At 41.7% G+C, this 26,585-nt stretch overlaps 2 protein-coding genes across 3 annotated transcripts in view; one reads left to right on the top strand and one right to left on the bottom strand.

The window, feature by feature from the left end:
* Positions 1-7,765, top strand: part of CIMAP3 (ciliary microtubule associated protein 3) — a 15,259-nt gene extending 7,494 nt beyond the window's left edge. Inside the window, exons 5-6 of the mRNA XM_070745403.1 lie at positions 1,972-2,089; positions 6,835-7,765. Of these exons, the coding sequence (XP_070601504.1) occupies positions 1,972-2,089; positions 6,835-6,906 (190 nt within the window). The 3' untranslated portion in view covers positions 6,907-7,765. The remainder of the gene's footprint in view (positions 1-1,971; positions 2,090-6,834) is intronic.
* On the bottom strand, positions 6,608-26,585 carry LOC139163970 (acidic mammalian chitinase-like). Of its 2 annotated transcripts, XR_011558547.1 has the most exons (13): positions 26,511-26,585; positions 26,030-26,068; positions 23,273-23,302; positions 22,509-22,710; positions 20,689-20,745; positions 18,394-18,559; positions 14,524-14,648; positions 12,490-12,613; positions 11,248-11,430; positions 10,365-10,481; positions 9,407-9,542; positions 7,118-7,169; positions 6,608-6,656 (listed from the first exon to the last, which is right to left on the bottom strand). XR_011558547.1 is itself a non-coding variant. In XM_070745402.1 (12 exons), the coding sequence occupies exons 2-11, from the start codon at positions 26,052-26,054 to the stop codon at positions 9,408-9,410; spliced, it is 1,164 nt and encodes a 387-aa protein (XP_070601503.1). In that variant the 5' UTR covers positions 26,055-26,068; positions 26,511-26,585; the 3' UTR covers positions 8,329-8,935; position 9,407. The 2 variants fall into 2 exon arrangements, 1 of the variants encoding a protein (XP_070601503.1); XM_070745402.1 differs by lacking the exons at positions 6,608-6,656; positions 7,118-7,169 and adding an exon at positions 8,329-8,935.

Here is a 26,585-nt window from a genome sequence, read left to right as displayed (position 1 = left end):
GTATTGTAGGCAAACTCTTCCCACAGTCTGGACTTTGATGCTGACAGGCATTCAAGATTCACTCAGCATTGCATTCTCCCAAGATTGATTAGTTGCTAAAATGGGATCCAGTTTATTTTGGGCAATATACTGACATTGTAAACTGCCCAGAGAGTGTTCTAAAGTACTATAGGGTGGTATATGAGTCTAAGTGCTATTACTACTATGTTGCTATTTTGAATGGAAAGTTAACCCAGCACTATTATTTAAAAGTGCAATACAGTGTTCCCTCGATTTCCGCGGGGGATGCGTTCCGAGACCGCCCGCGAAAGTTGAATTTCCGCAAAGTAGAGATGCGGAAGTAAATACACTATTTTTGGCTATGAACAGTATCCCAAGCCTTCCCTTAACACTTTAAACCCCTAAATTACAATTTCCCATTCCCTTAGCAACCATTTAGATTATTACTCACCATGTTTATTTATTAAAGTTTATTTTAAAAAAATGTTTTTTAAAGGCAGACGAAAGTTTGGCAATGACATATGACGTCATCGTGCGGGAAAAACCATGGCACAGGGGGAAAAAACTGCAAAGTATTTTTTAATTAATATTTTTGAAAAACCGTGGTATAAACGTTCCGCGAAGTTCGAATCTGCGAAAATCGAGGGAACACTGTAATCAATGTTCATGAGATTAAGCCTAGAACTAAGATGCCTTAAACAAGATCTAAGTATTGCCCACAAGATCATATGCTGCAACGTCCTGCCTGTCGACGACTACTTCAGCTTCAACCACAACAACACAAGAGCACGCAACAGATTCAAACTTAATGTTAACCGCTCCAAACTTGACTGTAAAAAATATGACTTCAGTAACCGAGTTGTCGAAGCATGGAACTCATTACCGGACTCCATAGTGTCATCCCCAAACCCCCAACACTTTACCCTTAGATTATCTACGGTTGACTTCTCCAGATTCCTAAGAGGTCATTAAGGGGCGAGTACAAGTGCACTAGAGTGCCTTCCATCCCCTGTCCTATTGCTCTCCTATATCTCCTATTCCTTTCTTCTATCCCTATATCTCTTCTTCTATTCTTTCATTGATATGTTCTACAGTGTTCCCTCGATTTTCGCGGGGGATGCGTTCCGAGACTGCCCGCAAAAGTTGAATTTCCGCGAAGTAGAGATGCGGAATTAAATACACTATTTTTGGCTATGGACAGTATCACAAACCTTCCCATAACACTTTAAACCACTAAATTGCAATTTCCCATTCCCTTAGCAGCCATTTAGATTAGATGTTTCTTTATTAAAGTTTATTAAAAAAATATTTATTAAAGGTGGACGAAGATTTGGTGATGACATATGACGTCATCGGGCAAGAAAAACTGTGGTATAGGGGGGGAAACCGCAAAGTATTTTTTAATTAATATTTTTGAAAAACCGTGGTATAGACTTTTCGCGAAGTTCGAACCCGCAAAAATCGAGGGAACACTATACAATGATATATTTATTTTAAGTTATATAGTATATAGCTTAAAAACTGCACTATAGTTAGTCCTCAACTTAAGACCGCAGTTGAGCCCAAAATGAATGTTGTTAAATGAGAAATTTGTTAGGTGAGTTGTGCCCCATTTTACAACTTTTCTTGCCCCATTTGTTTGGTGAATCATTGTAGTTGTTAAGTAACATGGTTGTTAAAGAAATCCGGCTTCCCCATTGACTTTGCTTGTCAGACAGTCACAAAAGGTGATCACATGAGCCCGGGACAGTGGTCATAAAAATGAATCCGTTGCCAAGCATCCAAATTTAAATCACATGACCATGGCAATGGTACAACAGTCATAAATGTGAAAAATCACCATAAGCCACTTTTTTCAGTGCTGTTGTAACAGTCACTAAATAAATTGTTGTAAGTTGAGGACTACCTGTATATAGCAGAAAATAAGACATGTTTTGAAGAACTTGTCTGTTCTCTCTCCTGTCTCCTCAGACCTGGAACTTACTACCCATACAAGTTCCCGCACAGACATGTCAGCTGGCCAGGGAGGTTTGGTCCTCCAGATTGGTCTTTGGTTCCAATGCCAGAAAGAAGAACTTTCAGAGCAGAGGTGTGTAATTTGGAGTTAAGAATGTTAACAGTTTGTAATGACAAAAATGCTTCATTTCTTGGAATGGATTAATATATCTTCTTATCCTCAAGCACCAGCTTACAAGAAACCATCTGGTAGCCTATGGCTACTAGACTGTTTTTTGTGGGAACAGATGGTCTGGATATTATACAGTAATTACTTTATTCATTTCTTATTTTAACGTTTAAAGACTATAATGATTTGGCATCAAGTTATTTAAAGGTCTGTTGACATAAATTCTATGTTAGCTATGGAAGGCTTATTTTCTGTCATACAAACCCAACAGTTTGGTGGATACCAAACCAAGGCCTTCTAAATGTTCTTTGTGAACTTCCTCTCTCCCTTCAAAAGTGTTTGGCCTGTTCACTTCAGATGGGCCCATAAAATGATTCTGTCTACAGACCTTTATATGGTTTTGCCGCTCTTTGATGCACTCTTGTTTTACAACTCAGCATGGCAATATTAAATAGAAGAAAATGCTTATTCTAGGTCTCCACCTATATTTGTACCACAACCAATAGATTTATGCTGGGGAAAGGATTATAGAGATTCTGCTGACTCTGCTGCTCCTTACGTAGGATTATGAGACCAGCAGTTGTTCACCAATAATGAGAAAGGGGAGAGAGAAGAGGGAATGGAAAGGTCAAGTTATATACAGTGATCCCCCGTTTATTGCGTCCCCGACCATTGCGAACAGGGTACTTCGCGATTTTTCAACCCGGAAGTCAAAATACCATCTACGCATGCGTGCCCTTTTTTTTTTTCTATGGGCACGCATGCGTAGATGGCAACCGGGAGATCAGCTGCTGGGCGGCTTCCCTGGGTCTTCCCCCTCTTGCTGGCATCAGCGAGGAGTTTCCCCACCGCCCACGCAAACTCCTCACTGCCGCTCGCCCGCCCTTCGCCTGCCCACGCCGTTCGCTCCCCCTCTTGCTGGCGGGAGGGCGAGAAGCCCTCCCCAGCACCCGCTCGCCCGCCCTTCGCCGCTCGCCCGCCCTTCGCCGCGCGCCCCGCCCTTGGTCCCGCCCGATCCTCCTCCCTGAGGCAGCTCGCCCTCCCATGACCGCTTCCTCCAGGGAAGCTTCCTCCACCCTCCATCGCAAGCCCTCGCCACCGCAGCCAACGCGCGCTGCGATCTTCAAGCCCGGCTCCTTTCGGCCCAGCATCCCGGGCCAAGCAGCTGCCTTCCGTGACTGAGCCTGGCTGGCCCGGAAGATCGTAGCGCGCGTTGGCTGCAGCGGCGAGCGAAGCCAAGCCGGCAGCAATGTCGCCGCCGCTGCAGCCAACGCGCGCTACGATCTTCCGGGCCAGCCAGGCTCAGTCACGGAAGGCAGCCGCTTGGCCCGGGATGCTGGGCCGAGAGGAGCCGGGCTTGATCCGCTGAGCCTGGCTGGCCCGGAAGATCGTAGCGCGCGTTGGCTGCAGCGGCGGCGACATTGCTGCCGGCTTGGCTTCGCTCGCTCGCCGCTGAGGAGCCGAAGATTGGGGGGCGGCGCGGCGAGCAAGCGAGCGAAGCCAAGCCGGCAGCAATGTCGCCGCCGCTGCAGCCAACGCACGCTACGATCTTCCGGGCCAGCCAGGCTCAGTCACGGAAGGCAGCCGCTTGGCCCGGGATGCTGGGCCGAGAGGAGCCAGGCTTGATCCGCTGAGCCTGGCTGGCCCGGAAGATCGTAGTGCGCGTTGGCTGCAGCAGCGGCGACATTGCTGCCGGCTTGGCTTCGCTCGCTCGCCGCTGAGGAGCCGAAGATTGGGGGGCGGCGAGCGAGCAAAGCCAAGCCGGCAGCAATGTCGCCGCCGCTGCAGCCAACGCGCGCTACGATCTTCCGGGCCAGCCAGGCTCAGTCACGGAAGGCAGCCGCTTGGCCCGGGATGCTGGGCCGAGAGGAGCCGGGCTTGATCCGCTGAGCCTGGCTGGCCCGGAAGATCGTAGCGCGCGTTGGCTGCAGCGGCGGCGACATTGCTGCCGGCTTGGCTTCGCTCGCTCACCGCTGAGGAGCCGAAGATTGGGGGGCGGCGCGGCGAGCGAGCGAAGCCAAGCCGGCAGCAATGTCGCCGCCGCTGCAGCCAACGCGCGCTACGATCTTCCGGGCCAGCCAGGCTCAGTCACGGAAGGCAGCCGCTTGGCCCGGGATGCTGGGCCGAGAGGAGCCGGGCTTGATCCGCTGAGCCTGGCTGGCCCGGAAGATCGTAGCGCGCGTTGGCTGCAGCGGCGGCGACATTGCTGCCGGCTTGGCTTCGCTCGCTCGCCGCTGAGGAGCCGAAGATTGGGGGGCGGCGCGGCGAGCGAGCGAGCGAAGCCAAGCCGGCAGCAATGTCCCCGCCGCTGCAGCCAACGCGCGCTACGATCTTCCGGGCCAGCCAGGCTCAGCGGATCAAGCCCGGCTCCTCTCGGTCCAGCATCCCGGGCCAAGCAGCTGCCTTCCGTGACTGAGCCTGGCTGGCCCGGAAGATCGTAGCGCGCGTTGGCTGCAGCGGCGGCGACATTGCTGCCGGCTTGGCTTCGCTCGCTCGCTCGCCGCTGAGGAGCCGAAGATTGGGGGCGGCGCGGCTCTTTTAAAACATCGCCGCCGACATGGGGGGCTTGCTAGCACCCCCCAAACCCGGGTTGGGGGTTCGGGGGGGTGCTAGCGAGCCCCCCATGTCGGCGGCGATGTTTTAAAAGAGCTGCGCCGCCCCCCAATCTTCGGCTCCTCGCTAGCGCTGCGGAAGTTTAAAACACCATCTGCACATGCGCAGATGGTGTTTTTACTTCCGCAGCGCTACTTCGCGAAAACCCGCTCGTTGCGGGGGGTCCTGGAACGGAACCCTCGCAACGAGCGGGGGATCACTGTACTGTGGAGCAGTTATGCTCCTCATTGATACTCCTCTAACAAATAATGAGATTAAAAACTACCTTTTTAATGCGGTGTTTTTGAAACAGTCTTGACTTCTGTAACTCCGGAGATGGGCGGCATACAAATCCAATAAATAAATAAATAAACTTCTTGGAAAGATATATGGCATTTTCTTGCAGAATTTATTGTTATTATAGAAATACAGTAATACCTCATGATACGAACTTAATTGGTGCAAGGAGGAGGTTCTTAAGACGAAAGGTTCGTAAGACGAAACATTGTTTCCCATAGGAAACAATGTAAAGTCAATTAATCCATGCAACCAAAAAAACCCCCGCAAAAAAACGGCTTTCGGCAACTGCTGGGAAGCGGCGCGGCTGTTTTAAAAGGTGACAGCCAGCCTGGGGGGCTTCCCAGCACCCCCCCGAACCCGGGTTCGGGGTTCGGGGGGGTGCTGGGAAGCCCTCCAGGCCGGCTGCGACCTTTTAAAACAGCCGCGCCGCTTCCTAGCTGCCTCCTGAAGCCGAACGCGGAAGTTCGGCTTTATCGTTCGGCTTCAGGAGACAGCTGCGAAGCGGCGCGGCTGTTTTCAAAGGTCGCAGCCGGCCTGGGGGGCTTCCCAGCACCCCCCCAAACCCCAAACCCGGGGTTCAGAAAAATTTTGCCTCTTCTTACGAACTTTGTTCGAGTTACGAACTGGCGTTCGGGAGGCTTCTGGGAAGCCCCGCCGCCCGGCTGTCACGTTTTAAAAGAGCCGCGCGGCTTCCCAGCAGTCTCCGAACGCCGGTTCGTAACTCAAAAAAAGTTCGTAAGAAGAGGCAAAATTTTTCTGAACCCCGGGTTCGTATCACGAGTTGTTCGTAAGACGAGGGGTTCGTATCTTGAGGTACCACTGTAGTTCAACATTACTTTCTTCTGGGATACTTTTCAACTTCAGTCTAGTGCTGAAAGGTAGTTGTAGCCCAGTGGTTAGAATGCAGTACTGCAGGCTACTTCTACTGATAGCCAGCTAACTGCAGTTCAGCGATTCAGTTCTCACTAGCTCAAGATTGACTCAGTCTTTCATCCTTCCGAGATCAGTAAAATGAGGATCCAGATTGTTGGGGGCAATATGCTGATGCTTAGAGAGAGCTGTAAAGCATTGCGAAGTGGTATATACGGTAAGTGTAAGTGCTATTGCTGGTGAGCGCCCAACATCATACAGCTTAACAAGAAGTTTAGTGTACCCGCCCCCAATCAGCATTGATTGATTGATTGATTTGATTTGATTTTTTAATGCTGCCCTTCTCCGTAGACTCAGGGGGGCTTACAACATGTTAGCAATAGCTCTTTTTAACAGAGCCAGCATATTGCCCCTACAATCCAGGTCCTCATTTTACCCAACTCGGAAAGATGGCAGGCTGAGTCAACCTTGAACCGCTGACCTGCAGATCTAGCAGTCAGCTTTAATGGCCTGCAGTACTGCACTCTACCCACTGCGCCACCTCAGCTCTTTCATTATACCATGCTAGCTCTAGTACAACAATTATAATGGTTTTATAGTATAAGTTTATATCATAATGTATTTATTGTAGTTATCTTTTAAAAGCTGATAATCTCTTGTATCTCTTAATATAGAATTTCTTTACATGAAGTATTTTGTGGTGATAGGTTCGCTTCCAAGCTAAGTAGGGACAGTCTTGATTACTAGTTGGTCGAGGAATTTTCCCAACCTAGAAAATGAAGTTGGAAAATATTACAGAAGAAAGATAATAAGCCATACTCATATTATGCCAACCAAACTTCCCTCCAAATTAATTTATACTTTTTAATTTTTTGTACAATGACTGTGTGATTATGAATAATAATACAATAGGATACTTAATATTTTTTAATTTTGTTTTATTTCAGCTGCTTTCAGATAAAGAATTCAAGAAATATCGGAATCTGGTGGCCTATCTGAGCTTATATTATTGTGATTAATTCTTATGGCTGAAGATATTTCCTGTCCTACATGCTTAGGCCACTAATTTACTTTTTTAGACAGAATTAGAACATTTTAATTAATTTGTTACTTGGATTCAATATAAATACTATTTCATAAAGAGTTTCTTTGTTGGCCTTTTAAATGCTTCTATTTTCCTAATGTTCTCCACTACTGTATTTCAGTATAAATACTGAAGTAAATACTTACTATTTGGAAGTTGCTTCAAATGTAGACATTTGGATTTTGCCAATAGCCACACCTGTTAAAATGTTTCTGGTTTAGCTAGAGAAATGCTTAAGAGAAATGCAGATTTTCAAAGAATAGTTTTTATTGATATGTCAGTTTGAGAGTTAAGATTATAATACTCTCAAAAGTCATGCCAAATTGGAGAAATCATTAGGAGAGCAAGCATTGATTAAAACTTAAAATTGAAAATATTTTGTCCTGATATTCCACTAGCCAGTATTTTTTGAAACACACAGGTTTTAGAAGTACTGTATGTGTCATATGATCTGATACAGTCTTATGATGCCATTTCTTGCATTTCATGTGACTGAGAATGGAAATTTCATAGAATATATATGCAATGACATTTTTAGAAGTATTTTAGCACAATGTTCTTCTCTGTCTGCCACGGAGAAGACAAGCTTCATTCATACCAAACCAGAAAGAGAAATTTCCTACTCAAGGAAAGACTTGCATACTATATTCTTGTAGGAGAAACCATGCTTTTCATTCAATCTAAACTGAGTTGTAGCTATCATATTTAGGAACTAGATTTGTACCGTACAATATTTTACCTTCTGTACTCTGCAGTGTGAGAGAAAACACATGAGTAATAAAAAAATATTACAACTTCTAGTCAGTTTTGTGAAATAAACTAAATTGATATAGCAGACAGTTGCTCTGCTGATGTAGCAGAATGCTTAAGCATTTTTCTGTACACCACTGTAGAAAAAGGGTTTTTAAAGTTCCTTTTGTATATTCTTGATTGCTATAAAAATTAGATTTCATTTATAAGTTTCATAGAAAGCCTTATGATTCCAATGGAATCCACTGTATATCTTGTAAACTAGCAGATTTCAATTAGAAGGTACACAGAATTACTTGTACCAAATGGAAAGAATTTATAGTTTGCCAAACAGAACCTTCAGTTTCAATCCTACAGTAGCCTTCCTCATTCTCATGTCTTATATGTTGATTGTGTATCTCCCATAACCCCTGCCCATTGATCAAGCTAGAAGGTGGAGATTTTGGTACAAATTTTGTAAAATATACCACACTAGGAAAATATCTTTACAGCATAAATCCTGCCTCTCTGCATCCAGTCATCCACTTATTAAAGTAATTGGTAACTTAGTGTTTAATAATCAAACATCTGCAAACATATTATTGCAATGAAAGAAACTTAGAAACTGATTCTCAATCAGAGATTTATTTCTTTTTTCAAAGAAATATATCGGAAGAATACAAGACTTGTTAGTTTTCTACTGAATGTTATTCTATTTCTTTCAGGTTGGGTAACAAAGCATACACCACGTTTATTTTTTTGCTAATATTATCATAAAATTCAAAAAATAAATTTGATATTATCTTAATTTAATTTATTTGACTTTTATGCCGCCCAATCCCGTAGGACTCTGGGCGTCTTACAACAATTAAAAACAATACAATAATACAATAAGAAGAAGTTGACAACAATGATAATTAAAACCCCATAATCCAAGCAACCCATTAAAAACCCCAAATCAATCTAACACCATACATACCAAACAAACATGAATTCATTTAACAAACAAACATGAATTCATAATAGAAGTAGTTATAGAACGGTGCCACCATTTTTCCAACTATACATTTTCATCAGTAATTTGGGATTTTGAGTATTAAAACATGACACTGCTTATTTAGTTACATAAATCACTCTGTGTTCTATCCTGCAAAGTATTTATGATCAAGAAATAGTTCAGGGATGTTGTATATAGAGGAGGATTGGTAGGCTCTCCATTCTTCTTGCAGAGGCCTCTAGAACAAATACACAAAACAATATCTGTAATTGGAATTTCAAGGTAAAATAACTGAAGTCAGAAAAGAATCGAAACTCCTAAATTTTTTTAAAGTTTAATCGCAACCTTCTCTGAAGGGGGTATAAGGTTTGGACTATAACAAAAGAATTAATCATTTTGCCTGCTTGCATTACAATACCTAAATTGTCTTGCTGGTTGCTATTTTCTTCTGGGGCTTATATTACTATTTTATTAAGCACAACTTATTTTTGCTCTAAAGCAAAGTGGCAGTTTCCTAAAGATGAGTTTGGGAAAAACAACTTAAGTTTTCATATTTTATATTTATATTTAAAAATAGGTATCTCCCCAGACTTTTCTTTTGTTATATTTTTTTAGATTTTAAACCTGGGAGCAATCTCAAAATCAAAGTGAGAGTTAACCTGTCTGAAGAACAGTGGGAAAGACTGACACAATAGTATTAATAAATTACCTCAGTTCATTAAAACACTCTTTAGTTTATTCACAAGGGGGCTCATTCCTTGACCACAGAAATTGCCAGAGAAGTCATCCAGACCAAGAGTCCAGACCATGGCTCCTCCATACTGATTCCTCTTCAAAAACTCTGTCTGCAAAGATAAACATCAGCTTTTAGAGTTAGCCAAGTTGAATGAAATTTATATTGAATGAATAATATTAAGGGGGGGGGGAACCCTATAATCACTTCTATTTCCACTATAATGACCAAGTGAGTGCTCCAGTTGCTGTGTTCAAAACTGACTCACTGAGAAACAAATGCATGTTTAAATTGCATAAGAATATAAAGATGTTAGATTTAGATCTAACACAAGGAGTGAATAAATAGTTGGCTGGACATTTGACCAGGAATACTTAATGCTATGCAGTATTTTGTTATAAAGTTCAATGGTTCTATGTGAACCTTAAATAGTGCTGGTGTATCTAAGCTGCAAAAATTCTGGCTATCACTAGATGACCATAAAAAGGAGTTCTGTCATTTTATAGCCCTTTATTGTCTGGATGTTTGCAACCCAGAGATGGTGATTTTGCCTTAAATGTTTGACTGTTGACAAAAAAATTATTTGTATTATTTATTTATTTATTTATTTATTTATTTATTTATTTATTTATTTATTTATTTATTTATTTATTTATTTATTTATTTATTTATTTATTTATTTATTTATTTATTTATTTATTTATTTATTTATTTATTTATTTATTTATTTATTTATTTATTTATTAGATTTGTATGCCGCCCCTCTCCGAGGCTAAGATACCAATTTATACTGTGAAACAGCATGATAAGATACTGTAGTTTTAATAAAGTAGGTGGATTTTTTCCGTGTACATTGTACACTGGAAATCATGATTTTATTTCATTAGCTAAACTAGGTTTAATTCGATAATTGTTACCCAAAATGAGAACTTACTTTTAACTGAAAACTTCTTTCATTGTCATATCCAACCCATTCTCCATTTTTGAAAGCATATGGAACCTTCTGTTTCTCAATCCATGCTTGGCTAGCGCCTTGTAAGAATGTACAAACCTGTCAAAATGAACAAAGCAGTTTAGGAGAGAGAACAAAATAATGCAGAACTTTTTTTACATTATTTCCCCATTGGAATTAATTGTTGTTAAAGAGTATTGTGGTTTGTGTGCTCAAATTTTAACCTACAGCCGTTTCTTTAAAAATAGATTCCTCTAGTATAAGAATAGGAAAAAAGATGACTCAATTGACAGTCAAGAAAATGTTTTAATCATTAGTGAGGAGAGAAATCCAAATTTAAGTCACTTAAATTACAGTAAAGAGAAACAAATTGGTTCTGTAAATATTTACTCAAATATACATTTCTCTAAATTGCAACATTGCTCCTAATAAACATGAACAGAATTACATTGCTAATACATTTTTTTATTATTATTATTAGGTTTTGATACTTTTGCCCTATCTTTCAAGTATTTTTAGGAACACATTCATAGAATTATTTCTGTTCTCTTTGAACAAAAACTCATACGGCAAGTAAAAGCCGAGAGAGAACAATTTACCCATGGCCATTTTCTAAAGTTTCCTATAGAAAGTTCAGCCTTAGGTCTACCTTGATAATAGTATGAAGCTGACTTCTCATTGTTTTCTTGTGCAAGTTAATTAGTAAGTAACTTCCCAGCCTAGCAAATGCTGGGAATTTCCTGAAAATTGTCTAACCAAGCCGAAGCCAATCCAAACCTTAGCTTCTGGAGATTAGCCTAGGAAAACCAGTGGTTGCCATCTAGTTAGATAAATTATAATTTTTAATAAAACGAAGGGCATTTACCTCATAATATGCCAGGATACCAGAATGATTGGTGTAGGCTCCAGGACTGCTTCCACCAGAGGCTGGAGCACCAACGTTAGTATTTGCACTAGAAAGTCTAAAAGTACGCGCATATGTTGGATATCCCATCATGAGTTTTTCAGATGGTGCTCCACTGTCTTTCCAGTATTTCATTGCATATTCCTACAGTACACAGGCAAGCAAGCAAATATGGTACACATACAATCTGTTCACAGTACAGAGCAGAATCGAGGAAGATCAAGAACTGTATGGTCATTTATTAATCCGTTCGGCAGCAAATCATTCAGGGAACCATACCAAATGGACAATTAATAGTCCCATCTCTGTGTCCAATTTTAATGTTTGATGGGAATAAGAACAGAAGAAGCTATGGTTGGAAAAATGCCTTTTACAAATAAATAATAAGAAAAAGATTGGTTTCAGCCTCCTTTCTATGAGCTACACACTTCTTTTTCCAAATCCCAGATTATCGGAAGCAAGGCTGGAAAAGGTGGGGAGAAGCCTCTGTAGGGCCTCTCTAGGAATCTCCTGGGAGGAAACAGGGCTGGAAAAGGTGGGGAGAAGCTTCCGTGGGGCCTCTCTAGGAATCTCCTGGAAGGAAACAGGGCCTCCACCCTCCCTGTGGTTTCCCCAATTGCACACATTATTTGCTTTTACATTGATTCCTATGGGAAAAATTACTTCTTCTTACAAACTTTTCTACTTAAGAACCTAGTCACGAAATGAATTAAGTTTGTAAATAGAGGTACCACTGTATAAACCTGGGGCCGGGCAGTAAGGCCCTTTTTCAAACAGCAGCAGAGGAAAAACTTCAAAACAGTAAAAAAAAGTCAGAAAATATTCTGCAAAAAAGATGGTGGCACCCATGGACCAGCACTGACCGAACCGGATCCATGACCCCCACCCCAGATGCTTAATCCTTTCTGAATTACTGTGCCCAATTCAAGCTGCCTTATACTTAGGAAGTGTAAGAGAATTCCATTCCTCCTTATGCATATCTTTTGCCTTTTTTTAGTGATACAGTATAGCAATTTTAGCATGAGGGGTTTAAAAAACTAGCTAGCATCCTGCTTTTCTGAGACATAGTCAATTCAAACGATTTTGACATACACAATACATCCAATATCTTGAGTTTCATCAGTATTCTACATGTATTAATCACATTCCCACCATGAGTACTACAAAAGCTATAACAAATCTTTATGTTGCCATTTTTCTTACACAGTTGTAGAAAGGAACTGGGTCATAGTCTACTGAACCTTGATGCAATGGGCTGTTATGTCCTGTCACTGAAGCCCAACTTCCATGGAAATCATAAGTCATCACATTGATAAAATCAAGATTCCTGAATGCAAATTAAAAATAAAACTCAAAATTAAAGAACACTAAACGAACAATCAGTTTAAAGGATCAAATAGCAATAGCTATTTTGGAACATAAATACATATGTAAAGGTAAGCTCTACCAGGATGTATTATTGCTCTTTAGAAAGCTATCAAAAACCTTAACTGAAATACTCTTTATCAGTGATGGTGAACCTGTGGCACGGGTGCCAGAGGTGGCACGTGGAGCCATATCTGCTGGCACATAGAAACATAGAAACATAGAATACTGATGGCAGAAAAAGACCTCATGATCCATCTAGTCTGCCCTTATACTATTTTCTGTATATTATCTTAGGATGGATATATGTTTATCCCAGGCATGTTTAAATTCAGTTACTGTGGATTTATCTACCACGTCTGCTGGATGTTTGTTCCAAGGATCTACTACTCTTTCAGTAAAATAATATTTTCCCATGTTGCTTTTGTTCTTTCCCCCAACTAACTTCAGATTGTGTCCCTTTGTTCTTGTGTTCACTTTCCTATTAAAAACATTTCCCTCCTGGACCTTATTTAACCCTTTGTCATATTTAAATGTTTCGATCATGCCCCCCCTTTTCCTTCTGTCCTCCAGACTATACAGATTGAGTGCATTAAGTGTTTCCTGATACGTTTTATGCTTAAGACCTTCCACCATTCTTGTAGCTCGTCTTTGGACCCGTTCAATTTTGTCAATATCTTTTTGTAGGTGAGGTGTCCAGAACTGAACACAGTATTCCAAATGTGGTCTCATCAGCATTCTATATAGCGGGGGCCATTGCCCTAGCTCAACTCCAGCACTCATGTGCGTGCCAGCCAACTGATTTTCAGCTTGCACAGAGGCTCTGGGAGGAGGTGTTTGGCCTTCAGAGGGCTTCTGGAGGGGCAAGAGAAGCCTCTGGAGCCTAGGGAGGGCAAAAAATGGGCCTACGAGACCCACTGGAAGTCAGGAAGTGGTTCATTTCCAACCTTCAGAGGGCCTCTGCGGGGGTGGGGGAGGTATTATTATTATTATTATTATTATTATTATTATTATTATTATTAATTAGATTTGTATGCCGCCTGTCTCCGGAGTCTTGGGGTGACTCACAACAATAAAACAGTACAAATCCAATAGTAAAAGCAGTTTAAAACCCTTAATATAAAAAGCAATCATACATCTCATACAAATCATACATAAAACAAAAACAGTCCAGGGGAATAAATTATCTAGGCCCTCAACAGTCGGGTTTCAGCCCCGGCTACAGCACAGAAACTGCTTTGGTCGTGTTGATGGGTGATCTCTGGCGGGCACGGGACAAGGGTTTATCCTCTGTCCTGGTGCTTCTTGACCTCTCAGTGGCTTTCGATACCATCAACCATGGTATCGTTCTGCACCGGCTGGAGGGGTTGGGAGAGGGAGGCACTGTCCTTCAGTGGTTTTTGCCCTCCCCAGGCATTAAATTATGGATGTGGGCCCTCGCACATGCATGATAGCATGCAACCACACACTTTCAGCACCCAAGGGAAAAAAGGTTCACCATCACTGCCCTATATCATATTTTTCCCACTCTGGCCCTAAGAAATAGGATAGATAGAATGCCTCATCATCCCACAGTCTGTTATCTGATCTTGCAGAGATAATATTCTAAACAGTGGTATCTTGGGATTCAACTGCTTTGAAACTCATTGAATTTGGTACTCAATGCATTTTCACATTAAAATGTCCTGGTACTCCAGTTCATTTGATACTCAATGTACAAGCTAAAACTTGTGACTCACTAGATTATTCCTTATGAGAAAAAAATGTCTTTGGTACTCATCGTTTTTGGTACTCATAGCGCCTGACAGGACCAATTAAGGATGAGTACCTAGGTACCATATTAGACCTCTTTTCTTAGATTGCATGACCTACTTCCCCAATGCAGGCACTTCATATCCAGCATCTATGGTTGCTTTGTTTGAAGATACAGCTGCTGAAAGCAGGAGCTGTGGTTTTCCAGTTTGTTCACTCTCTCTCTTAAATGCTGCTGATAGTTCCTGCAAAGGGAAACAGAAGCAGCAGCAGTAGTTACCATTGCTCACTTACAAGAGGCCAGGAAATGTTTCAAATTTTTCATACACACCAATCATTAAGTCATAGGACTATTTATGTGTATGTGTGTGTATACCGTGTTTCCCCGAAAGTAAGACAGTGTCTTACTTTCTTTTTACCCCCAAAAGCCCCACTACGTCTTACTTTCGGGGTATGTCTTACATTGGAAAAAAATTGAAAGGGTCGCGTTCCCGAAGGCATCTCCCCAGAGTCCAGAAGGGCACGCGTGGAGCCGCAGACGCGTGTCGGGGAAGCGTGTGTCTGGAGGGGAGGAGCCGCTCTGCGCAGTTGGGCAGCCCCACCTGCCTGCCGGAATGGAGGCGGGCGAAGGAGGGCGTAGCTCCGGCCGCTTGCCTCGGAGCCGGTCGGCCTCGCTGGCCGCTTGCAGCCGAGCCTCGGCAGGGGAAGAGGCGGTGGCACCGCGGCGAGGCAAAGGCGAGGGGCGCGCGGGGAGCTTGGAAGCGACGTCATCGGGCTCCCCCCCCCGGCAATACTCCCGTGTTTCCCCGAAAGTAAGACTTTTGGGGTACGGCTTATATTAGCCGACCCCCCTCAAACCCCCGATACGTCTTACAATCGGGGGTGTCTTACTATCGGGGAAACACGGTATGTATGTATGTTAAGATACACATATAAATAGTCAGTAATGGGCAGCCACAATTTTTACTGCCATACTGTGTGTGTGGCTTATTTTGTGGGTGTGGTTTCCTGGTCACGTGACTGAGTAGGAGTGGCTTGCCAGCCATGTGATCAGGTGGGAGTGGCTTGAACGATCATCATCATTCAAGTGAACTGTTAAGTCCTCAACTCACAACCTTACCAATGTCGCTCGCAGGGGTGACAATTTTCTTCACGTTTCCCGCACTCTCCTTCCTGGGTCGCCCTCCTGCCTCAGGCTGGGTAGCTAGGCGAACAGGTGCTGCCAGAAGCATAAATGCTGCCAGTGCCGCTTCCACCCACGCCTTCTGCTTGCACCTCAGGTGGGAGGTGGCTGTGTGAGGCTGGAGGGGAGCCAGGCAGGAGAGAGGGAAGCTCATCCAAGCCCAGGAAGGAGGAAAGAGGAAAAAAGCAAAGAGCAGAGACACAGCAGCAGCAGCAGCAGGGGAAAAAAGGAAAGCTGAGTCGAGACCAGTGATCCAGGAAGTGACAGCCGCCGATCAGCTGGAGCTGCACACGCATCTTCATTTCCGTCAGTGGAACTGCGTTCCACCCCATCCTGCCTGCTCCCCAGCCCTGAATATGCTATATATACATACCAGTGGTGGGTTGCTCCTGGTTTGACCCAGTTCTCCAAAACGATAGTGGCAGCAGGAGGCTCTGCCATTGGTGGTCAACAGCCTGTGTGGTCAGGTGCTCTGTCCCAGTAGGAAATTCCACAATGTCCATGTGGCTGAGCGCCCGTGACTGTGCATGCACAGCAAGCAAAATCTCATGTGAGGAATCTCGCATGAGTGACATTTCAGCAATTTCTGAATTTCTGAATTGAATGTGCATGCGTGGAAGCAAAAATATTGGCAAAAATCAGCAAAATCTCGCTCACGCATGCATCCTCATCCAAGATTTTGCTTGCTGCCCATGTGCAGAAGCCAAATCTCACGGCAACAGGTGCACACGTGCCCACCAGATGTGCGCCCACAACGGCCTCAGTGAGCACACCAATAGTGCTGAAGAAGAGCGGCCCTTCACTGGGCTCCACCCACCCAAGACACTCCTGTGTGAACGGGTAGCAGAAGCATTTAGAACCCACTGCTGATATACTGAGCTAGATAGTCCTATGACTTAATGAGTGTGTGTGTGTGTGTGTGTGTGTGTGTGTGTGTACACAAAGCATACACACACATATACATATAGTCTATTTAAATGAATGGAACACCTCCCTTATGAAACCAGGTTGCAATGCCTTGGTGTCTTCAGCCTTGAAAGACGGCATTTAAGGGGTGACTTGATTGAAGTGTAAAAAATCAGGCATGGTATAGAAAAGGTGCATAGAGAAAAAAATATTTTCTCTATGATAGAGAAAAAATATTTTCTCTATGATAGAGAAAAAATATTTTCTCTATGATAGAGAAAAAATATTTTCTTTACGATAGAGAAAAAATATTTTCTCTATGATAGAGAAAAAATATTTTCTCTATCACACAATACTAGGACAAGGGGGCACTCCCTAAAGCTCATAGGTAAGAAAGGAAGACAAATCAAGGGAAATATTTCTTCCCCCACAGGGTTGTTGGTTTATGGAATTCACTTCCAGAAGAGGTCGTGACAGCTGTCAGCCTGGATAGCTTCAAGGCAGGATTAGGCAGATTCATGGATGCCAAGTGTATCGGTGGTTATTGAAACGAATGTCCATGTGCCAGCTCTATGTTGGTTGAGGCAGGCAGTATTCCCTTGGGTGCCATTTGTTGGGGGTCAAGGGAAAGGGAGGGTTTTGCCTTCTCTTTCTGCTCAAGATCCCCATGCACAATTGGTGGGCCACTGAGTGACACAGAATGCTGGACTCGATGGGCTTTGGCCTGATTCAGCATGACTCTTCTTATGTTCTTATGTTAATCTTCTTTTTACATTGGGTAATTTAAAGAGCAATATATGAAGGATCTTTGTGGTAGAACAACTAACATGCTCTCTCAGTGCAGGCAGAGCCAAATGTTTAAGCAACTACCACATTCCAACCCCTACATTTACATTTTGTTTCCTTTTTCTTACCCCAACAGCAACCCTAAAAAACTAACTGATACAAGCTCCTCTCCTGAAACAAGGAACAGAAGAAGATCTAAATAAGCTCCCAACATACAGCAATCCTTTTTCGCTATCCTTGGTGGTATAGTGGAATCATAAGGGCATACTGAAATCTCTTTTGCAACATGAGAGGGAAGGTGGAGGTGGATTTAAAGCAGCTTCCCAGGAAAGGAGCAATGATATGCATTCCAGATTGTAGCTTTAAACTCCAATCTTATTGCACTTAACTTGAAAAATAAGCATCCCTGAATTCAGTCAAACTTATTTTTAAGTAACCAGGCGCAGAATACTGCCATTAGTTGTGAAAGAGTGTAAGAATATTTGTAAACAATACAAAAACTAGTTAGAACTTCAGTCCTATCTTTGCTCTACTATTATGTATTTTGCCATTCTATAAAAAATGTAGACTAGCTATAAATATACTGGTCAAAAAAATAAAGGGAACACTCAAATAACACATCCCAGATCTGAATGAATGAAATATTCTCATTGAATACTTTGTTCTGTACAAAGTTAAATGTGCACAACAGCATGTGAAATTGATTGTCAATCAGTGTTGCTTCCTAAGTGGACAGTTTGATTTCACAGAAGTTTGATTTACTTGGAGTTATATTGTGTAGTTTAAGTGTTCCCTTTATTTTTTTTTTGAGCACTATACATAGGTACTTCGTACATGCTCAGAAATATGCTGTCCTTTTATTTGTATATTCTATCAATAAAATATGTATTCTAGCACTGGGTTCCAGGGCAACATTGTGATAAGAGCAAAATTCTGAATAGCAAGCCTTAATTGGACATTGATTTTCAATTCTAATTTGAAAAGAATTTTTTACTGCAGTTTCATTGTTGTTAAGAAGAGCATTCATTGCAGAATATCAAACCACACAATTTAAACAGCCTACAAGATTCTTTTATGGAAATTTCAATTAAAGGTTTATGCTTTCGGTCTCTCACCTGAATCAGAATGGTAAAGCGGTGTTTGTCCTCTGGAGGGCTACCTCTGGAACCTGGAAATTCCCAATCCACATCCAGACCATTAAATCCATGCCCACGGAGAAAAGATATAACTGATGAGATGAATGTCTGCCGATTTGCTGAAGATGATACCATTGTAATAAATCTAGAAGACATACGTTATTTTGGAGCAGCATAATTTTCAGTGTTCATTGGCATGGACCTCTTTTTTATTTCCACAAAATATCATGAACCACAGTTAGAAACTGGCACCTATCCAATCTTAATAAATAATAATAGAAAATGCTCCATTTGCTTCTAAGTTCAGCCAAATATTTTCAGCGTGAGCAGGGAAAGCTACGTCTCAATGGGTAAACTAGTCTAGAATCATAGAATCATAGAAACATAGAATTATAGAGTTGGAAGGGACCCCCAGAGTCATCGGTCCAACCCCCTGCTCAATGCAGGAGTCATTAAACGATCCCAGAATGATGACTGTCCAGTCTCTGTTTGAAGATCTCCAGTGAAAGCGAGCCCACCACCTCCTGTGGCAAACTGTTCCACTGTTTTATCACCCTTATTGTTAGAAAGTTTTTTTCTGATATCTAATCTAAATCTACTCCATTGCAGTTTCATTCCATTGTTTCTAGTCCTTCCATGTGCTAATGAGAACAATGCTGATCCCTCTGCTCTGTGACAGCCCTTCAGATATTTGTAGACAGTTATCAAGTCTCCTCTCAGTCTTCTCCTTAAGTGTTGTTTAAGTGTTGTCTACTTTATTAATAAAGCCGCCCTGAGTCCTCAGAGCCGCCCCGAGTCCTCGGAGAATGGCAGCATATAAATCCAATCAATGGATGGATGGATGGATGGATGGATGGATGGATGTGTTATGTGAAAACCTCAGCTGATCAGAGCCTTGAAGGTCAATGGAGATTAATATTCATAGGTCTACCCATTGATGAGTGCAGTGTAGTGTTTAAAACTTTGTAATTCAGAATGGCATAGGAGTATTTGGGAAGGAAGGAAATTTCAAGATGCATGGTCTAATCCCATAAGGGCAAACCTAGGGCACAGAGCCCTCTCTGTGGGAACTCAAGCCGTTGCCCCAGCTCCGCTCCACCATGCATGCACGTGTGCAGATTCCATGCATGCAGGGCGCATGCAAGTGGCTGCACTTGCATGTACAGGGGCAGGGTCATGTGGTGGGTCACGCGCACCTGCAGGAGTCACTCGAGCATGCACAGTGGGCGAGACACGTAGGGGGTGATCATGCATTGCGTTATTGGTGCATATGCGATTATATGCGTTGTAAAATCCATGCTGGGATAGGGGGAAAACATAAAGACTAGTATGATAAAGGCATGTAAGTCTGATTCAATCATGGACAGGGAAACAGATTAAGGCAGCAGAGGGGGGAAAAGTTATCCCAGCATTTTTATATTGTAATTATAATCAAGTAAAGGAAAATTCTTACTCATGTTCTCTGTCACGTGCCTTAAATGTCACATTACAAATTACCAACAAAGCAATGTAACATGGAGATAGGGGCAATGTTGCAGGAAAGGAGGAGTTAACACATACACTGCTGTTTCCAAAGCCAAGCTAACTTAAATTGGCCAAGGCAAAAAGGTGAAAAGTGTCATTCTGTCAGAGTTTTCAGCTTGTTTTGCTTGTTTTCACTAATGAATGCAATGGTGTAGAAAATTATCTGTGAAGCTTTCGGGCTGAAAAGCAAAATCCAAACTTTGTAGGAGACATGGGGAAGTTGAGATACTTTAGACTGAGCAGTAAACAAGATTTGCTTGACTTCCCCATAGAACAGTGGTTCTCAACCTTTCTAATGTCCTTAATATAGTTCCTCTTGTTGTGGTGACCCCCAACCATAAGCCTAGCACCAATTCTCCCAACAGAGCTTTAAGCTGATAGGCAGAAAGGTCAGAGAGATACCCCCACTGTAAACGCCTGATTGGTCGGATTGTAAAAATATGTTCCAAGGCACCAGAATAGAAGTTTTTGTCCCTTGCACTATGGGAAATTTGTCTTTTTCCATGGTCTTCGGCGACCCCTGTGAAATGGTCATTCGACACCCCCCCCAAAGGTTGAGAACCACTGCCATAGAACTTTCTGTGTAGGTAAATGTGGTTTCCATCACCATTTTTCCCAGCAGAATTCCTTCCCAGCTGCAGAGATGAAATCTCCATCCCTTCCTATCTCCTTTAGACCAGATTTTAAAAATCACATCATTACAAATACATGGCCTCTTTTAGTGGAAAAGGATTAGGAGAAAAGTCTTACTTTTGGTTATTAAAGATTCCCCCTCCAACAGCCAGTAGTGTGAGTAAATTGCTATTTCTGGAAAGGAAGAAAAATAATATAAACCTTCTGTGTATATTGATAATCAACAAAAAAATCTATGTCTTGAAGATTTCCATGAACTGTTTATTTGTACATGTGTACCACAAGCTTAAATAGCCTTTGAGCCGGAGTGGCACAGTATTTAGAATGCATTATTGCAGGCTAGTTCTGCTGACCTCCAGCTGCCTGCAGCTTGGCAGTTTGCTTCTCACCGGTTCAAGGTTGACTCAGCCTTCCATCCTTCCGAAGCAGGTAAAATTAGGATCCAGATTATGGGAGGCAATATGCTGACTCTGTAAACTGCTTAGAGGGACTGCAAAGCACTGTGAAGCAGTCAGTGAAGGTCTGCAAAAATTTTACTACCACCACACTGTGGGCACGGCTTATTTTGTGGGAGTGGCTTGCCAGCCATGTGACCAGGTGGGAATGGTTTGACAATCGTTTGATCGCGGGGGGGGGGGCTTAAAGATCATGTGACTGGCTTAAAGGTGGCCAATTTAACATCACTCACGTCAAGGGTTTGGGTTGGGATTAGGGTGCCTGGCCTCTCCTCACCTCAAAGAGATTATTATTATTATTATTATTATTATTATTATTATTATTATTATTATCTGCCACACGAATCCCAGCGACCGGTTAGGTCCCACAGAGTGGGCCTTCTCCGGGTCCCATCGACTAAGCAATGTCATTTGGCGGGACCCAGGAGAAGAGCCTTCTCTGTGGCTGCCCCGACCCTCTGGAACCAGCTCCCCCCAGATATCAGAGTTGCCCCCACCCTCCTTGCCTTTCGCAAGCTCCTTAAAACCCACCTCTGTCATCAGGCATGGGGGAATTGAAATTTCCCTTCCCCTAGACTTATGGAATTTATACATGGTATGCTTGTTTGTATGAGTGGTTCTTTAAATTGGTTTTTTTTAGATTAATTTTAATATTAGATTTGTTTACATTGTCTTTTTATTGTTGTTAGCTGCCCGGAGTCTTCGGAGAGGGGCGGCATACAAATCTAATTAATAAATAAATAAATGAATGAATGAATGAATGAATGAATGAATGAATGAATGAATAAATAAATAAATAAATAAATAAATAAATAAATAAATAAAAATATTATTTATTAGATTTGTATGCTGCCCCTCTCCATAGACTCGGGGCAACTCACAACAATAACAAAGACAATGTAAAAACAAATCTAATAATCTAAAAAACACTAAAAACCCCATTATTAAAAGCAAACATACACACAAACGTACCATGCATACAATTTCCCTTACTATTACTGAACATCCAAAATATACTATTTAATTCTATGTATATATGCCATATGTGTACATATATATTACACACAGGCACACAAAAATATACTTGATCTACTATATAAAGTGTATGTACACACACGCACACATGCACAGCTCTTCTAAAATTATACACATTCAACCTCATTTACTGTGATAGGAAAAACATATCCAGAGCCCGGGGTGGGGGGGACATTCACAAATTTTCTACCGGCTCTGTGTACCTGACCAATGTTTTTCTACTGGTTCTGCGTACCTGACCATACCTGTAGGAGCCCATCACTGGAAGCAGTATATAAGTCTGTGCAATAAGTACTGTGTTACTTATTGACACAGTAAAGATTAAAGAAACCGTACATGACAGATCAAGACATAAAAGGCTTTTACATTCTTGGTTTCTCTGGCAGTTCCAATAGATAATTTTTAAAATTATTATTTTCTCCTGGATGAAAGATGAAAATTTCTTGCCTGTTCTTTAGGGCATTGAGTTTCCTATAAAGTATTTCATCATTCCGTTCTGTAGTTGTAATTTGATGGTTGTCGATATTCGCAAAAGCAAAAATCAAGTGGGTGCATAGAAATGGATCTATGTTATCTGGGGTGAACTTGGCTGGTTCTTTCCTGTACTGAGCCCAATTGGTGACATAACAGACAAGTTTGTAGGTGGAACCTGAAAAGAGATGATATTACAAATGTCTAAACCTGCATGCAGTTTATCTTCACCGTAACGTTTCCTTCTTCCCAGACAGTAAAACACAGTTCCATTGTACAGTGGTACCTCTACCTAAGAACGCCTCTACTTACGAACTTTTCTAGATAAGAACTGTATGTTCAAGATTTTTTTGCCTCTTCTCAAGAACCATTTTCCACTTACAAACCAGAGCCTCCGAAACTGTAACCGGAAAAGGCAGGGAGAAGCCTCCATGGGGCCTCTCTAGGAATCTCCTGGGAGGAAACAGGGCCAGAAAAGGCAGGGAGAAGCCTCCATTGGGCCTCTCTAGGAATCTCCTGGGAGGAAACAGGACCTCCACTCTCCCTGTGGTTTCTCCAATTGCACGCATTATTTGCTCTTACATTGATTTCTATGGGGGAAATTGCTTCTTCTTATAAACTTAAGAACCACTACTTTTACTGTATCTTTTTAAATTCTGTCATGCTAAGAGAGGCTGCTTAAGATTTTTTGAACTACTCTCCTCATCCTCAACTAACAAATACAAACAAAAGAGTCCTACCAAGCTGCAGATTCAGCAGAACAATGAAACCTGCAAAGCAAAAATGTTCAATATCAGTAGTAGGTAGAGGTTACAATAGACATGTATCATTTATTTCCCAAAACATAGACAAATGATCAAATCCATAAAGCATGACAAAATAAATATCTGAGATCAACTAACTTCAACAATAAATTACTCATCTTCTTCAAAACTATAGTTTTAATGTCCTGGATTGTAAGAAAAAACAAAACAAAACCCACAACATTCATTTCTTTAACACTATTGCTTATTTGTAATAAGGCTGATCCCTACTTCCCACTTACAATGATTCGCTGCATCCTCAGCCCCTCCCTCCGGCAACCTGAGTTTTCTGAGTTTTTTTCCTCTATTTTGGAAGGAGCAAGGCAGTCTACACTCTTTCTCCTGCCCTTCATTCCATTCTACACAGATGCCTTTGCTTCAGTTGGTTGGTATGTGGCCGTAGTGGCACAGTAGTTAGACTGCAGTACTGTTCGAATCTCACCACGCAAGCTCAGGGTTAACTCAGCCTTCCATCCTTCCGAGATGGGTAAATGAGGATCCAAAATTATTGGGGACAATATGCTATAAACTGCTTAGAGAGGGCTATAAAGCGCTGTAAAGCAGTATATGTCTAAGTGCTATTGCTATGTGCTCTGATGGACCAGGCCCCCTATGTATGTATGTATGTATGTATGTATGTATGTATGTATGTATGTATGTATGTATGTTATGTATGTGTTGTGATTCAGCCTGAGGCTGCTCAGGGACCAGCTGTGTCTCTGCTGGCTCCATGCCCGGAGGAGGATGACAGCGCAGAGGAGGGGGCTGAACAGTCGGACGGGGGAGAGGAAAATCAGGAATGGGATGAAGGAGAACAGCATGAGAGCCCCGGGGGGGGGGGCTCTCCCCAGCCAGTAGCTTGGAGTCATTAGGTGATGACGCACAAGCTGTCATTGACATGAGACAGCGACGTTCAGAGCAACGAAAGGAGCAGTTAAAGAGATATTATCACCATTGAAGTAGAAACAGCTGGGTTTGGGTGTGGTCCTCATCAGCAGGGTTTAAAAGGCAGGCACGCCCTTGAAGCGTCTCTGTTCCTGGCTTGTGGCCCAGCAGCTTTGGAAGATCCGTGGGAGGTGTAGGTCTGTTATCTACAGCCTTGGCTTGGCAGCAAGAATTCTGTATTGCTGCATGGACTTTTGGCCTTCGTGAATATATCTGAAGATACAGCATTTTCCTGTTTGTAAGGACATTTTCTGTTACCTGTGTTTTTCTTGAATTTTATAAAACTGCCTTTGCCTTTTACCAATGTGTTTGGATTCTCTTTTTGGGTTGGTATTGGCTTCTGGAGTGACCCAGACAGAACAGTATGTATGTATGTATGTATGTATGTATGTATGTATGTATGTATGTACTGTATATAAATATGTAAAAAAAAATTTACTTTTTAAATTCATTTCAGTATCCATTTCTTCCATATATTTGTCACCATAACTTATTTACTAAATCTTTATTTATTTTATAATTTATCTAATAATTATCTATATTTATATAATAGTATAACAGTATAATGTTTGATTAAATAATGATGCAATATTTGATCTCGTTTGATTATTATGTCACAACATAAAGTATTCTAATTTCTAATTTGCTTTTTATCCTATTTTGTCTAACTCCCATATGAATATCTTTGACAAATGCTCAATCCTCTATTTCTAATTATATTTATTGGTAGATTTCTAGCCAGGTGTCGTATAGTTTGTACTCTAATGTTCTTTCAAAAGACTTGTACTGTAATGTTCTTTATCTTAATTTTTATTTCGTGTTTTAGTTTTTCTTTTATCTATGTTGTTACTCCTTTCTTTTTATTATTAGCTAGATATGTATATAATATTTTGTAATAGTATATAATGTAATAGTATTACATCAGTGTTGAAGTCCAGATATCTTCAAGTTGCCAAGGTTGGGAAACACTGCTCTAGTGGAACTGTGAAAACCTGGCCTCTTCCCCTTTTCCCTTTAACTTTTTGAAACTTAATAGGGTTCTGCCACATTTCCCTCCACCCACCTTTTTAAAAAAAGATTGATCTTTTTATTTTAAAATTTTAAAGATTTTTAAGATTTTAAAATGATCTGCCCCGAGTTTTCGCAGAGGGGCGGCATACAAATCTAATAAATTGAATTGAATTGATCTTCTTTTGCTGCTCTACTCTAAAGTTGCTGCAAATGGTAGAAACAACTGTAAAAGTAGCAGTAACATTTAGCAATAGCATTTAGACATAGTGCTTTTACAGCCCTCTCTAAGCACTTTATAGAATCAACATATATTGTCCCCAACAATCCGGATCCTCATTTAACCCGCCTCAGAAGGATGGAAGGCTGAGTCAACCTTGAGCCAATAGTGAGGTTGGAATTGCTAAACTACAGTTAACGGTTAACCAAAGTAGCCTGCAGTGCTGCACTCTAACCACAGCACCACTGCAGCTCTGTGTTGGGACAGTGTTGTTTTGTCCTCAGAAGTCTTGTTCACTAAAGAAAGGGCAAATGTCGCTTGATTTTTCTGGCATCTAAGGGAGGGAAAAGCAGGAGAATTATCAACCAGGAATCAAGTTGACTATGACCCAGACAGACCATCTGGCCATCACCGTAGCCTGAAAGGGGTTCCTTAAATTGAGTTCCTTTCTAACCAGTTTACACACAGAGACAAGTAAGCAAAGGCTGCAGCATGGAAAAACCAATAAATACTTTACTCACCAGCCCAAAGTGTTTGATGCCTCATCTGGACACCTGCCCCTAACCAATCAAATGCATACAAATAATTTAATTTAATTTATTGAACTTCTACGCCCCCCAATCCTTTAGGACTCAGGGTGGTTTACAACAATAAAAACAATACAATGATGCAATAATAAAAAAGAAGTTGTACAACAACAATAAATAAAACAAACCCAATTAAGACAAATAATTAGAGATGCTTTTGCACTTTCTTAAAATGTTAAGTCTATAATCTTGAATATTAGTGCATTTAATGCTTTACTTTTAACGTCTTATTTTAGTTGCAATTACAGAGTCTGAAAAAGCTGAAATTTAACAAAATCGTTCATTCCATCCTTTTCAAGTTAGCAAGTTTTCATGCAGTGGACATTGTAAGTCATTCTCTGCATTCAGCATAATAATCAACGTGTAACAGAAAAGACTACACCCTCAAAATCCATGTAAATAGTTCTTCCCATACCTATCAGCTTGAGGAAATCTTTGCAATTGAAACAGCCTGATCCTCTCTGCTGTTAGGCTTCTGCCCATCTGCAAC

Source organism: Erythrolamprus reginae, chromosome 3 (genome assembly GCF_031021105.1).
Source record: "Erythrolamprus reginae isolate rEryReg1 chromosome 3, rEryReg1.hap1, whole genome shotgun sequence".
Lineage (NCBI taxonomy): Eukaryota > Metazoa > Chordata > Lepidosauria > Squamata > Dipsadidae > Erythrolamprus > Erythrolamprus reginae.
Note: the sequence above shows the minus strand (reverse complement) of the source record. Positions and strands in the feature narration are given on the sequence as shown.